Below are 15,154 nucleotides of genomic sequence, written 5' to 3'. Positions count from 1 at the left end.
CGCACGTGCTCGGCTTCAGGACGGCACCCACGGACGCACTCGGCGGTCAAGACTCTGGAGGTCCGTCGAGGCTCGCACAGCCTGGACAGGTCCCCGCTGTGAGTTCTCTCAGCTTACCTCGCGAGGGCGCGGGTTCCCGGCTCCGGGACTTGAGTCGCTCGGTCCCGAGCGTGCCTGCGCCTGCGCACTCAGAGCCCAGCCCACCGGCTTCCGGCTGTGGACTACATTTCCCAGAAGCCCCAGGGGGGTGGTGTAAACTTCCACCTGGAGGGCCTCTAGCCGTGCGTACTGGGTGTTTCAGTTACCGCGGGTGAGTTAGTCGAAACCTGGGGAGAAGTTCGTGCTAGGTGAGGCGGAGCAGGACTCGTCTGGGGTAGGGAAAGGGATGGAGCTGTAGCCAGAGTGAGGAGCCCAGGGCGCATCGTGCCCGCAGCCTCAGGCCTGTATTGGAATGAGGAGAAGAGAGGGGGGATTGTGTGACTAATTGTGACAGGCTGTGTGTGTGTGTGTGTGTGTGTGTGTGTGGTGTGTGCGCGCGCGCTCCCGCGCGCTTTCCAGAACCAAGTTGGGCCTCCTGTCGGTGGGCGCGGTTGTCATTCTGATACTGGTGCTTGGGTCAGCGGTGTGTGTGACTGACCCACGCCCCTGCTGCTTTCCCCTTCCTTCCCTCACAGCCCGGGTGTCTGTACAGACTTTCCCAAGAGGAAGTCAAATATTGAACCCTAGAATGAAGAGTCCCAGAAAGCAAGAAGACACAGTCCTGGGCTTGGTATAGGACTTTTAGAGCTAAAAGTGGCTCCAAGACAAACTCCTGGCTCGAAATGGTGGGAGGGGTTCCTACTTGGAGGCGCTGTGGGTGCTGCTACATTTTTCAGAACCACAGCTTTCCCATATCTCTGATTCTAGGAATCGGCTGTGATTTCAGAGACAGGTTCCAGCCTCCCTGTCTCATCTGGTCATATGTGTGAGGTCGGAGCTGATGTGGCCCTGGAGGGGACTTCTCCATCTCTCTGTGCTCTAAGAAAGGCCTGAAGAAGGTCTCATGATTTCCTTCTTCCCCAGTCCTGCCTTTCTCCCCCAAGAAGTATCCTGAGCAGGAGGGGAAAATTGTTGTTGCACATCTAAAAGTACAGATCAGGTGAGTTTCTACTTCCTCTTTGTTCAGAAATGCATCTTTGTTTTTAGTACATGGAAGCATTTGCTTTTCTTTTCATGAAATGTCCAGTGGCCTATTCTAGGCCTTCCTTCCCAATGAATGAGGGGTCGTGCAGGTGGCCCTCTCTCACTCACTTTTTATAATAGTAAGAAATATATATCCTGGAGTCTAAAGTTAAAGCTTTGTTTTATTGAGATTAATATTTAAGTGGAATCACATCACTGATCTTCTGCAGAACCTAAGTTTAAAAGGCAAGATCAGAGGTAGTCTGACTGGTGTCCGTAAGTAAATGACACGGGCGTCTGTTTTTTAAGGTGTTTAGGAGCAGGAATGTGAATGGAAGTCTGAGCGTGGAAATCTGTATCATCATGGTCAAGGGTTTCTTCCAAGGAATCAATGGGTTGAGATTTATGTTTATAAAGAGTTTGTCAAAAGAAAAAAATGTACATATGAGTAAAGTAATATTCATTGTGATGAACAATAATACTCAAATTTTAAATTTTATATGAATGTCATTTACTGTTATTGGAATTCAGAGACATTTTACAAGGGTTATATCCAAAGCGATATTTCAGTTGATTATTCAGTGGAGAAAGAGAAAAAGAACCAAACACTGTTCTGTCTGCTTTGCCCAAATTTTCTTATTTAGTCTGCAGATGCCCCTCACCTGACATGTCCATTCAGAGGAGAATTTTGTCAGTAAAAAGCTCTCATTGTATTGAAGAAGAATGTTCAGGAATTGGTAGGCTTTATTATAATGGTCACACTGATTCCCTTACTATTCCCACACATGTCAAACAGATTTGCTTCCAAGAATTTTCAAATATTTTAAAATTGGATATAGATTTATTATATACTTAAGATTATGGAATTAATGCTCATTTTTTGCAAAAAGAATCAGTTATTCAATTATATTACAAGAGGGACTTAGAAAAAAGAAAGTTAAATAGCCCCAGCACCACTATTAATACTTTGGGGAGGTTTGTTTTTTTTATACTATGCTGTTTGAATTTTATTTTGGAACATCTCATTCAGATCAAAGTGACAACAAAACTTGTAGTAATAACAAAAATTCCATGAGGAGTGATTTGTTGAGCCAGATTTATTAGAATTCTACTAGAAGTCTTTTCTTAGGTAATGACATTGTTAGTTCTCCCTTAGCCAATTGTAGTGAGTTCCAAAATATTTAGATCCCAGCTAGTAGAATTGAAGTTTTGAACCCAAACTCATAATTTATTTTTTTAACTTTTTATTTTACACTGGAGTATAGTTGATTAACAATGTGTTAGTTTCAGGTTTACAGCAAAGTGATTCAGTTATATATATACATGCATCTATTCTTTTTCAAATTCTTTTTGGGGAGGTTTATTTTAGCAAAATTTTTTTCTCTCCAGCTGTGTGTGTGTGTGTGTGTGTGTGTGTGCACAGAACAGAAATTATTCTAATTGAACATTCAAAGGACACAGACTCCCCAACTCCTATTTAGAAAAAGTAATTCTACCATAGGTTTCTTATACCTCCATGAATATAGAAAGAAGAGGAAAGTGCCAATGAAGCCCTCTAGTTTGACAAACCTTCCAAGTATTTACATCTCCAGATTTATGCCTTTTAGGGTTATATAAATCAATTCAGAGTAATCATTATGGCACAATTTATCAAATAAGATAAGCTTCAGATTACACTTGTTTTAGATTTTTAAAGTTGCTTTCTTAGCAATACCCTCTCTAGTCCAAGTATCTTTTAATGCAAGTAACATTTTAGAAGACAGATTTATAATAGTAGAAAACAGAATAAGATGGTAATAATTATAAATATTCATGTAAATCTTTACATAGGACAGGAGAGTAAGATTGAACCTCTTATTAACGTTCTCCATTTAATACCTTATTAGGTTCTTTACTTTAGCTTTATGTTGAAGAATGGTGTCTCTTCTTTGGTAGCTGCAGGAAAACAGTGGGCATGAGACTCAAATATTACTATAAAAAAAGAAAGTAGAAAATAATTTTATCTAATAACAATACTATCTAACTTTTATTTAGTAATTATAGGTCATTAAGTGGTGTCTATGTAATATCCCAACCTTCATGATAACTGTAGGAGGTAGGTGCTATTCTTATCCCTGGTTTATCAATAAACTAACTGAAAAGTTGGTAGTTGTCAGACTAGGACTCACATTCTGGAAGTCTGACAACAGAGTCTGTATTTATGAATGACATTATAATCCCTCCCTTCATTTTACATACTGTTTTGTTTTGTTTTGTTTTTTGGCCGCGTTGTGCTGCTTGCGGAATCTTAGTTCCCTGACCAGGGATTGAACCTGGGCCCTCGGCAGTGAAAGCGCAGAGTCCCAACCACTGGACCGCCAGGGAATTCCCTATAATTCTTTAATTTGCCTGTATCAGTCAGTAATTCATCATGAATGTCTTTCTCCAACATTAATAACTAGTTTGCCATCATAACTGACCAAAAGTTATGCAACCTGTTGCCTCCTGTAGCTATTTATTTTTCTAACAGTTGGTTACTCTAAGTTGTTATATGATAAACATCTTGTGCATGTATCTTAGTGTGCTAAGAAAAACTGCCAAAAATGGAATTTTGGTCAAATAACAGACATAAGGGCTCACAGTATGCTGAATCTCATGATAGCAGTTAGAGGAATACAAGCACTGAAACATAGTTACTATCCCTTAAGTTTCTTGTTATACAGCAAATAATATAAAATCAGAGTAGACAGAATAAGCATGAGATAGGAAGTAATAAAGCCACCAGAGAAATTCAGGTCACATGCCTTGGGAATTCATAGGAAGGAGATATTGTATCTCTAGCAACCTCTGTCAGGTTTTGACCAAATTATTCTGAGTTCAGAGGAACTCTATGGTAAAAAAATGGAATTTAGGCTGTATGATTCATACCAGCTCTGTCCAGTAGAATTTTCTGTGGTGATGGATATGTTCTGTATTTACATTCTCCAAATGGTAGCTACTAGCCACATGAAGCTATCGAGCACATGAAATGTGGCTGGTGCAACTGAAGACACTGAACTTTTAATTTTATTTAATTTTACTTAATTTAAAATTTTGATTTGATTTAAATAGCCATATGTGGCTATCATGTTGGATCTCGCAACTTCATAACTTACAGTTTTTTTTCTAATGATGTTAGATTCAAAGTGAGACTAATGGAACAGCTACAGATAACGTCATCAGAAATAGGGGTGGACTAGAGACCCTTCTGCTAGAGTGCCTGGTCTGGCTTCATGCAGGAGGCCTCTGCTCTGTATCTATACTTGTGCAGCTGGTTCCCTGTGGTATAGGAAGGGTTTGGCTTCATCCAAGCTCCCTCTTATCTCTCCTCATTTGTATGTGGGGCACTGTGGGGTAGAAGTAGAAAGAAGGCAAAACAGGATCATGTTAACTTAAGTCATCTTGGGATTTCTTTGAGACACGCCTGGTCTCAAAGCTTCCTGTTCCTCCCCCAGTCCTGGCTTCTCTGGACTCTGTGCTTTTCGAGTGGAGGAAGCCCAAAGAGAACAAGTTCTTGCAGTTCTACAACCATGGCCCATGTAAGTCCATGTTTATCCTCCTTGAGATGTCGTGGTTTTGAATTCCTGTGATCATTTTTATTATCCTGAGACTTCCTTCCTAAGACAACCTGATTGCTGAAGCTGCACCCAGTTGCTCTGATCACAGTGAAGGATGGTGTCACACAGCCTAGTGGCCTCCTCCTTTGCCCCTCTTCTCTCTTTGCCCCTCTTCTCTCTCACCTGTGTTCACCTATTCATCACCTCTCCAAGTGCCCGGTCTCTCTCAGGAGCACTGATGGAGCAGTGATGGATGAAGTTGCTTGAGGGAGATACCTGAACTTCCCTTGTTAGAGTCATGATTCTATGACACAGAGATGATGGTCCATTAGACCCCACAGACCTGAGTTTTACAGGTTGATAAGATGGAATTTAGTGTTGAGTGTTCTGCATGTGATGAGATCCCATACCTTGAGAAACTTATAGGGCAAGATTGGAGTGTGACTGAGGCCTGCACGTGGGGATATCAGGGATCTATCCAGGGGGTCCCCAGAGGGATGAATAACAGGACAAAAGTCAATTTTGTGGTTGAGGAGGATGTGCTGGTCTCTAGTGACATCAGTGTCATTGTGGATCATCCTACATCAGCATCCTCCAGCTCAGGATCAAGACAAGTGTTCCTGAGGGATGGTGGTAGCAGGTAGGAAGACCCTCCAGTTCCCTTATGGGGCATGAAGAAAGGCTAATGGGACTGGGGAAGACCTTAGACATCTTGTCCAAAATAAATGCCTAAATATGACAGAAGGATTAGTCTGATATATCCACAAGATGGATGATTAGCCAGCCGGTAAATAAATTAACTAAAGAGTTTGTCATTTGTTATAACAAGGAAAAATGCTTATGACATTTTCTTGGATAATGATGAACCTGAGTTTTAAGGAAATCAAATGTCAATCGCGTCCTATTTTCTAAGATAGAGATTTTAGAGTACTTTTGGGGAAAAACAATTCATTACTTCATTTTTTTTTAATTCCTTAAAAAAAAAAATTCCTTGAAGGGAAAAGAGAATGGAACTCACATTTATTCAGAACTTAAACGGCAGGCACGTGATAGGCAGTGTGCTTATTTATAGGATTTCATTTCATTGGGAACCTTTGATTATTTTATTCATTCATTCATCCCATGGTATACAGGACATTCTGTTTGTACCAACTGTATTCTTTAAAAGCACACAGGCACTCCACTTGAGAAGTCACGGATTTTCTTATTCTTCCCTACATATCACGGGCTTGAACCTCAGTTTACTGCTTGCTATATCATGGCCTCTTTCTTGCAAAGCAGTTTTCCATCTTGAAAATACATTTAAAACGTTGTTTATGATACATGGGTCTGTCATTTCAGATGTCCTTGTCATTCAGGGACGTGGCCATAGACCTCTCCCAGGAGGAATGGGAATGCCTGGACCCTGTTCAGAGGGCCTTGTACAGGGATGTGATGTTGGAGAACTACAGCAACTTGGTCTCATTGGGTAAGGATATCTGTGCAAATAACTGACAATCTGTTTTCTGGAATATCAGTTTTCTCCATTGTTGAATTTCAGAGCTCTGTTTTAAGACACCAGCTGAATGTCTGCCCCCTATTTTGAAAGAAATGGTTTGAGCATTACTGGGTTGGAAATAGGCACTTGGTTAAGCACCATCTTCTCCATCCTGCAGTGACCTTCTCTCTTCCCTCTGGCCCTTCCTATAATTGCCTGTTTTCCTAAATTAATCCTAGATTTGAGTCCCAAGACATTTTCAGAGAAGCCAGGTGTCATATAATGGGTGTGCTCAGAATTCCTGTAGCTGCTCTGTGTTCATGTCTGACTCACTTGAAAAGAGATTAGCTAGTCTCAGGGTTTTGTGTTTTTGTGATCAGATCAACCTCTACATTTTATATAGTGGTGAACTGGGTTAACAATATCCATTTAAAATTCAAGCAAACATATCCCATCGGAGAAAAGTCGTATTCTCTTCAACCTACTCTGTGCTTGAAAATTCTAGTCTGTGAATTTTGCATTTTCTATTGAAAGAATTCTGAGGAAGAACTTGGAAGTGTTTTAGGAAACAGTATTTTTCTTTTACGTAAAAAAATAATAAGAACAACAACAAAAATACTACTACATGTTAGGCATCCTTGCAAGCCCTTACATATATTAATTCATTTAATTCTCACAAGAGCCCTATGAAGTAGGTAACATTAGGCCCATTTACATTGATAAAAGCATAATACACAGAAGGAATAACAGCTGGTGGGTGACAGAGGATCTGAACTCAGACCATAGGGCTCCAGAGTCTGTGTCCTCAACCCCTCTCTATACTGCCTTTAAAAGCAGAGCAAGCCTTTTCCCTCCCCTATCTGGCCTCTAGTCCTATGACCGTGAGTCCATGTAAATGTCAGTATTCTTCAATGGCCTTTTTTCATTTTATCAAATACTATTTTGACCTACAATTTAATATAAATGTAACCAAGTCTAAATTAAGTCATTTAGAACTTAAGGTTTATTGTTTGTTTGTTCTAAATCATGTGGCATTTCTTTTCCGTGAGCAGGATGTTCCTCTCCTAAGCCAGACGTGATTACTTTATTGGAGCAAGAGAAAGAGCCCTGGACGGTAATGAAAGAAGGAACAAGAAGCTGGTACACAGGTCAGTGATGGCAAATCAGGCGAGGGGGATGCCGTCACAAGTTATAGCCCTTTGGGTCAGGGAGAGGCATGGCCCTAAGATGTTGTTTGGAAAGTTCCTTTCGAAGGCCCAAGGCCTGTGGGGAAAAGGCCTGAAATCTGGGAAAACATTCAAATCCTCTCAACATGAGCTCCCATATATAGGACTTGTTTCTATAGATTTTGATTCCGCTTGTCTGGGTCGGTGCCTGAAGAGCAGTCTATGTAAGGAACTCCCCTACATCCATCCTAAGTAGGAGGACCACTGACTTAACTTGTTCCTCTAATCGCTTATTTTACCCTCTTTTAGAGTCACATCATTAAGTCTTTTGCCTTCTTTCAAATTGCATTACAATTTAGAGTTCTCTAAATCAGGATCCAGCAAACTTAGGCCCAGGGGCCAAACAGTTCACCATCTGCTTTTGTGTGGCTCACAGGCTAAAACTGGTTTTTACATTTTTAGTGGTTGAAAAAAAATCAGAAGAAGGAATTTTGTGAAACATAAAAATTTTTGAAATTCAAATTTCAGTATCCGTAAATAAAGTGGTAATATAGTACACCTACACTTATTCAATTACATACTGTCTATGGCTGTCTTTGAGCTATAAGAGCAGAGCTGAATAATTGCGACAAAGACCACATGCCCTACAAAGCCTAAAATTTTTACTCTCTGGCTCTTTACAGAAGAAGTTTGCAGACCCCTGCTCTAAACCTTTTCACCTAATGTGTATTGTTTTTAGTTTGTCTTTTATTTCGACTATGAGATGCAATCCCTTATTCTACCCCAACATAGAAAAATCACATCACAGCATTTGTTTCCTTCTTGGTTTTTTTTTTTTTTTTTTTTTTTCCAGATTTGGAGTCTAAGTATGTCACCAAGAAGTTATTTCCAGAAAAGGATATTTGTGAAATATATCTGTTTCAGTTGCAGAGAGTGGACAAAAGTAAAACTTACATCCGTGAGGATACCATTTTCAGAAATGATTTGCAGTGTAAACATGAGTTTGAGAGACAAGAAGGACATCAAATGAGATGTGCTAGTCAAATGATAATCCAAAAACATATACCTCTTCTTCTGCATCAGAAAATTCATGCTAGAGAGAAATCATATGAATGTAAGGAATGTAAGAAGGCTTTTAGACAACAGTCATACCTTATTCAACATCTGAGAATTCATACTGGTGAGAGACCCTATAAATGTAAGGAATGTGGGAAAGCCTTTTGTCGTGTAGGGGACCTTAGAGTACATCAGACAATTCATGGTGGGGAGAGACCCTATGAATGTAACAATTGTGGAAAGACCTTTAGGCTTCATTATCATCTTACTGAACATCAGAGAATACATTCTGGTGTGAAACCCTATGAGTGTAATGAATGTGGGAAGGCCTTTAGTCGTGTTCGAGACCTTAGAGTACATCAGACAATTCATGCTGGGGAGAGACCTTATGAATGTAAAGAATGTGGGAAGGCCTTTAGACTTCACTATCAGCTCACTGAACATCAAAGAATTCATACTGGTGAGAGGCCTTATGAATGTAAGATTTGTGGAAAGACCTTTAGGGTACAACGACATATTAGTCAACATCAGAAAATTCATACTGGTGTAAAACCCTATAAATGTAATGACTGTGGGAAGGCCTTCAGTCATGGCTCATACCTAGTTCAACATCAGAAAATTCATACTGGTGACAAACCCTATGTATGTAAAGAATGTGGTAAGTCCTTTAGTTTTCATGCAGAACTTACTCGACATCATAGAATTCATACTGGTGAGAAACCCTATGAATGTAAAGAATGTAGAAAAGCCTTTCGTCTCCAAACAGAACTTACTAGGCATTGTAGAATTCATACTGGAGAGAAACCCTATGAATGTAAAGAATGTGGGAAGGCCTTTATTTGCGGCTATCAACTTACTTTACATCTGAGGGTTCATACTGGTGAGATTCCCTATGAATGTAAGGAATGTGGGAAAACCTTCAGTAGTCGCTATCATCTTACTCAACATTACAGAATTCATACTGGTGAGAAACCCTATGGATGTAAAGAATGTGGGAAGGCCTTTCGTCTTCAAGCAGAACTTACCAAACATCACAGAATTCATACTTGTGAAAAGCCCTATGAATGTAAGGAATGTGGGAAGGCCTTTATTCGTAGCAATCAACTTATTTCACACCAGCGAATTCACACCAATGAGAACACCTATGAGTGCAAGGAATGTGGGAAGATTTTTAGTCGTCGCTACAATCTTACTCAACATTATAAAATTCATACTGGTGAAAAACCCTATGTATGTAAAGAATGTGGAAAGGCCTTTCGCTTTCAGACAGAACTTACTCAGCATCACAGAATTCATACTGGTGAAAAACCCTATAAATGTAAGGAATGTGGGAAAGCCTTTATTCGTAGCAATCATCTTACTCAACATCACAGAATCCATACTGGTGAGAAACCCTACAAATGTAAAGAATGTGGGAAGACCTTTAGTCGGCACTATCATCTTACTCAACATCACAGAATCCACACTGGTGAGAAACCCTACGTATGTAATGAATGTGGGGATGCTTTTACTTGTAGTTATCAACTTACCTTACATCAAAGAATTCACACTGGTGAGATTCCGTATGAATGTAAGGAATGTGGAAAGACCTTTAGTCGCCGATATCATCTTACTCAACATTTTAGACTTCATACAGGTGAGAAACCTTATGGGTGTAAAGAATGTGGGGATGCCTTTCGTCTTCAAGCAGAACTTACTCGACATCACACAATTCATACTGGTGAGAAACCCTATAAATGTAAAGAATGTGGGAAGGCCTTTAGTGTTAAGTCAGAACTTACACGACATCACAGAATTCATACTGGTGAGAAACCCTATAAATGTAAAGAATGTGGGAAAGCCTTTATTCGTAGTGATCAACTCACTTTACATCAGAGAAATCATATTAGTGAGGAACCCCCATTCATAATGTAAGGATACAGTGGCCTTTAGAAAATGCCTTTTATAACAACAGAATTCGTAATTGATTTAAGAAAGTTTTTACTTGTTAGGGAACATATGGGAATCCCTTTTGCTTCGTGCTCAAAACTTAACAGCAGTAGTTTTATACTATATATATTGATTTAAAGAGTTGAAAAATTACAGCATCACCCAGCCTTGGTTAACTTTAGAGAATGATACTGCTGCAGTACATCTCAAACCAAGATAAAGGGTACCCCTCCTCCCCTCAAAATTGTTGTTGACCAATACTTTTACAAGATACAATGAAATTGGATTACCAGATACATGAAACTGAAAGAAAAACAAACATACAAAATGAAAGCCCCCAATTTTTTATTATTGGACTTAACAGACATAAATTAGCTCTGTCATTTTTCTGTAAATGTCTCTAAATGTTTGCTCTCGGTGTCTGTACCTTAACTCATTGCAGACCAGAAGCAAACAACCTGTGGACCAGCATCAGTACATGGACCACACTTTATATAGCATTGTAACAGAAAATAATTCTGTTAATGTAACAGATGTGGGAAAAGACTTCAGCCATAGCAAATCTTTACTATAGTTCTCATAATTCCACCCCTGCCTGTGTGGTATTGTCAAGACACTACTCCCCTCTGTGCTTTATTTTATTCTATTTTATTTAATTTCTTTTGTGCCTCAGTTTTAAAGTGGTGATTATAGTACCTACCTAATAGTACTTTTGTAAGGATGAAATGTTAATAAAAAACAAAACCTTTAGAAGAGCACTGTTCAATAAATATTATTTTATCATTAGTGATATTAGTAAGTTCATGTGAGAGTAAGACCCTGTGAATATAAAGAATTTGTAAAAACTGTCCACTACCTTTCATTTTGTTTACTTAAATTAATAATTAATTATGAATAAAGTTTAGTAAAATAAACTTTCACTTCTAAAATTCAGAAGTCATTTCTGAAAACTAACGTGAGAAAGGAATCTCTAGAGTTGATGGATATGGAGATTATGAGAGAAAGCTTTTGAAGAATCAGGGAGAGCTGTAAAGCTTTTTCTTTTATAATCCATAAAGCAGACGTGTTACAGTCTTCTTTTTCTGCCCCAAATTCATGATAAATGAGAAACTAACAATGAAAAGGCCACTGTCCATTTGGGAAAAAATAATAGTACAGGGAACACTGGTATGCCCTCTCTAGATTCAGTGATTGTTAAAACGTTGTCATATTTGGTTTGCTTCTGTATAATTTTTGACATTTTTTGCTGTATTATTTAAGTATAAATATAGACATTATAACATTTCACCTATCTATATATATATCATGTAACTCCTAAGAATAAAGGCTGCCTCCTACTTAATCACTATATAACTTCACACCGAAGGAGAGTAACAGCAGTACCATATCTGTAATATTACAGATAGATAAGCAGTGCCTTAACCCAACATATCTAAAAGAATGTTTCTGGGAACAGTAGTATTTAATGGTACTTGAAAAATGTTCTGTGGTCAGAGACACTTATGAACTTCTAAATACTAAATCCCTTCCAAGAAAAAAATGTTAATTATCACGCTAGCAAAGGACTTAAGAGGCCTACAATAAAGAAAATTTGCTTAACTTAGTTTATCTTACTGTATCTTAAACTTTACTAAGGAAGTCCCATTCACAATACCTAATTTCTTTGGGATGTGAACCCACACTGACAAGGCTGCCATAACTGAAAAACAGTGACCCTAAAGAGGGACACTCCAGATAACCATGGCAGATGCTTAGCTATGTTGAGAAAGGAAATGCATGATGTATTTCTCTGCTGCTCACATCTCTTCCTCTGCAGTCAGTTGCTTGCCCTCTGAATGTAGGGCGGATACTTTCTACAAAATTAAAAACCCATTTGGTTTAGTTTTTTATATGAACATACCATGACATATTTAAACCTTCTCTTCTTTTTTAGTGTTTAACAATTTTTCACTATTTCAGATATACTTCAGTGAATATCCTTGTCTGTGACTGTTGGTTTCTGTGAGCTGGAATTTCTTTAATTGTACACATGTGGAAGTAGAACTGCTCATACATTATATATTCTTTCAGTTATGTTAGATATTGCTACATTGATCATAGGTCACATACACTTCCAGTTCTATTAGATATTGCCAAATTGTTCTCTTAGACTCCTATCAAATTGAGTATTCCTACAGCCTTATGTTAGGTATAAGTTTTAATAAATATTTTCACAAATTTCAATCTCAGTTGCACATTTTTTCAAACGTGTTTCTTGGCCAATCATTATTCCTTTACTTTGAATTTCCAATTCTTGACTTTCTCCATTATTATTGTTCTGTTGTTTGTTTGTTTTCTAATTGACTGGAATGGCATTCTGGATAATTCATTTGCAATTATTTTCTCTTACCTTAAATATAGCATTAGTTATGTATCTATTGAACACTCATTCTATTTTTATGAGACAGATTTCTAGGTTATAAATTGTGTAATAATAAGTTTTATTTATTTTCTAATATTTATGTCTATTACTTTATTTACTTTTCTTTTTGAGATAGACTCTTCAGAACAAAATTGAATATTATGGTGATAGCCGTCATCAATTTCTCTGAATCTAATGGAAATTTCCCAACATTTAATCATTTACCATAATGTTCACTCTATTTGGAGATAAATTCTCTTTGTTGCCTCTAAATAATTTCCTTCAATATTTGTAGGGGACCAGAAGATACCTACTTTGTTTGGTAGTGATTGCTGAATTTTGTCCAAGGCCATTTTGTTATTTATTGGTATAATCTTATGTTTTCTCACCTTAAATTTATTGATGTATTGATTTGTTTTTATTAGTTCCTTGATATAAATTTATTGATGCACTGATTTGTTTTTATTTAAAATTGAATTTTAAACAATTCTGGTCATATACTGTGATTTTTGTCATACTGCTGAAGTACATTTGGTAATATCTTACTTAGAATTTTTCCATCTATAATCATATGTGAGGCAGTATTATAATTTCCTTTTTCTTTGATAAGATTTTAGAATTCAAATTAACTGTTCTTTAAAAATTAGAAAAAACTTGTCTCTAAAATATGCTGAATTTTGTTTTCTATTTTTTGGCCATGCCAATTGGCATGCGGGATCTTAGTTCCCTGACCAGGGATCGAACCTGCACTCCCTGCAGTGGAATGCAGCATCTTAATCACTGGACTGCCAGGGAAGTCCCTGTTGAATTTTTATATATTGACTATGTATTTGATATCCTTGCTATAAATTCACTTAGTTCTAGAAGGGTTTATTTTTTTTTTATAGAGTTTTCTATAAACACAATCAAGACACATATCAATATAAAGATAATTCCTTTTTCATTTCCTTTTATGTCTTTCAATTGCCTTATTGCACAGGCAAGGACAGTGTTGAAGAAGCACTCAGAATGGACCTTGTTTCTGACCTTAGGGAAAAAGCATTCAGTATTTTATCATAAAGTGTTATGTTAGCTGTTCATTTCCATAGATATCCTTATCCGATTGCGAAAGATTTTTTCATTACTAACTTACCGAGAGCTTTATCATGAACAGTGTTGAATTTTGTCAAATACATAAAAAGCACCTACTGACATGATCTTTTGGTTTCCCTCCATCTTTAATGTGGTGAATCACTTTGATTAATTTTAGAATGTCATACCAGCCTTGTGTTCCTAGCTTATGCCCCATTTTGTCATGATGTATTATCCTTTATATATATATATTGCTGAATTCCATTTTCTGATTGTTCTTTTGGAGATTTCTGTGTGTATGATTATTATTGATATTGATCTGTAACTTTTTTTTCTTATGATCTCTTTTTCAGGTTTTATTATCAGTTAAGTTGATGTCATAGAGTGAGATGGAAAGTGTTCTTTATATTCTGAAAGCAATATTGTAAGATTCATATTATTTCTTTCTTAAATTCTGGGTCAAACTGCCATTGAAACCATCTGAGCCTGGAGTTTTCTTTGTGGAAAAGATTTATAGTTTCAACGACAATATATGCCCCCAAATTGAATTTTTATATTATACCAAACTAGTGAAAATGAATTGTAAAAGAGAAAAGTTCCATTTTTAGAGAACATAAAATACATAGCAATAAGTTTAACAAAATGCATGCAGGACTACTGCTTAAAAATTATACAGTTTTGCTGAGAGAAGCTAGAGAATACCTAAATAAATGCAAAGATATGCCATAATCATGGGTGAGAAGACCCAAAAATGTATGAAAGGCAACTCTCCTCAAATTTACCTGTACATTCAATGGAAGGTAATCAAAATCCCAACAGGCATTTTTGTAGAAGGTGCTACGTTGATTGTAAAACATATATGGAGGGCTTCCCTGGTGGCGCAGTGGTTGAGAGTCCGCCTGCCGATGCAGGGGACACGGGTTCATGTCCCGGTCCGGGAAGAAGCCACGTGCTGCGGAGCGGCTAGGCCCGTGAGCCATGGCCGCTGAGCCTGCGCGTCCGGAGCCTGCGCTCCGCAACGGGAGAGGGCCACAACAGTGAGAGGTCTGCATACCGAAAAAAAAAAAAAAAAATTCATAGTAGTTCATAATCCATAGAGACAGAAAGCAGAGTGGTGGTTGCCAGGGGCTGGGAGGAAGGAGGATTGGGAAGGGATGCTTAATAGTACCAGGTTTCCATTTGGAGTGATGACTAAGTTCTAGAACTAGATAGTGGTGATGCTTGCACCACATTATAAATGTACTTAATGCCACAGAGTTGTACACTTTACAGTGGTTAAGCTGGCAACTGGTAAAATTGTATGCAATGTGTATTTTAC

At 37.9% G+C, this 15,154-nt stretch overlaps 2 protein-coding genes across 5 annotated transcripts in view; one reads left to right on the top strand and one right to left on the bottom strand.

Annotated features, from left to right (window-relative positions):
* Positions 1 to 15,154, bottom strand: part of FCGBP (Fc gamma binding protein) — a 143,083-nt gene that overhangs the window by 96,788 nt on the left and 31,141 nt on the right. The window contains exon 4 of the mRNA XM_089902835.1: positions 118 to 14,882. The gene's annotated coding sequence lies outside the window, so the exon portion shown is untranslated. The remainder of the gene's footprint in view (positions 1 to 117; positions 14,883 to 15,154) is intronic.
* ZNF546 (zinc finger protein 546) lies at positions 251 to 14,315 on the top strand. Of its 4 annotated transcripts, XM_022585654.3 has the most exons (6): positions 251 to 310; positions 907 to 1,138; positions 4,635 to 4,718; positions 6,078 to 6,204; positions 7,266 to 7,361; positions 8,233 to 14,315. In XM_022585654.3, the coding sequence occupies exons 3-6, from the start codon at positions 4,710 to 4,712 to the stop codon at positions 10,347 to 10,349; spliced, it is 2,349 nt and encodes a 782-aa protein (XP_022441362.1). In that variant the 5' UTR covers positions 251 to 310; positions 907 to 1,138; positions 4,635 to 4,709; the 3' UTR covers positions 10,350 to 14,315. The 4 variants fall into 4 exon arrangements, with proteins under 4 accessions (XP_022441362.1, XP_022441363.1, XP_022441360.1 ...); XM_022585655.3 differs by lacking the exon at positions 4,635 to 4,718; XM_022585652.3 differs by having other exon boundaries at positions 4,635 to 6,204.

The sequence above is a fragment of the Delphinapterus leucas genome, chromosome 20 (assembly GCF_059928025.1).
Source record: "Delphinapterus leucas isolate spDelLeu-1000000601 "Yukka" chromosome 20, BTC_Dleu_Yukka2, whole genome shotgun sequence".
Lineage (NCBI taxonomy): Eukaryota > Metazoa > Chordata > Mammalia > Artiodactyla > Monodontidae > Delphinapterus > Delphinapterus leucas.
Note: the sequence above shows the minus strand (reverse complement) of the source record. Positions and strands in the feature narration are given on the sequence as shown.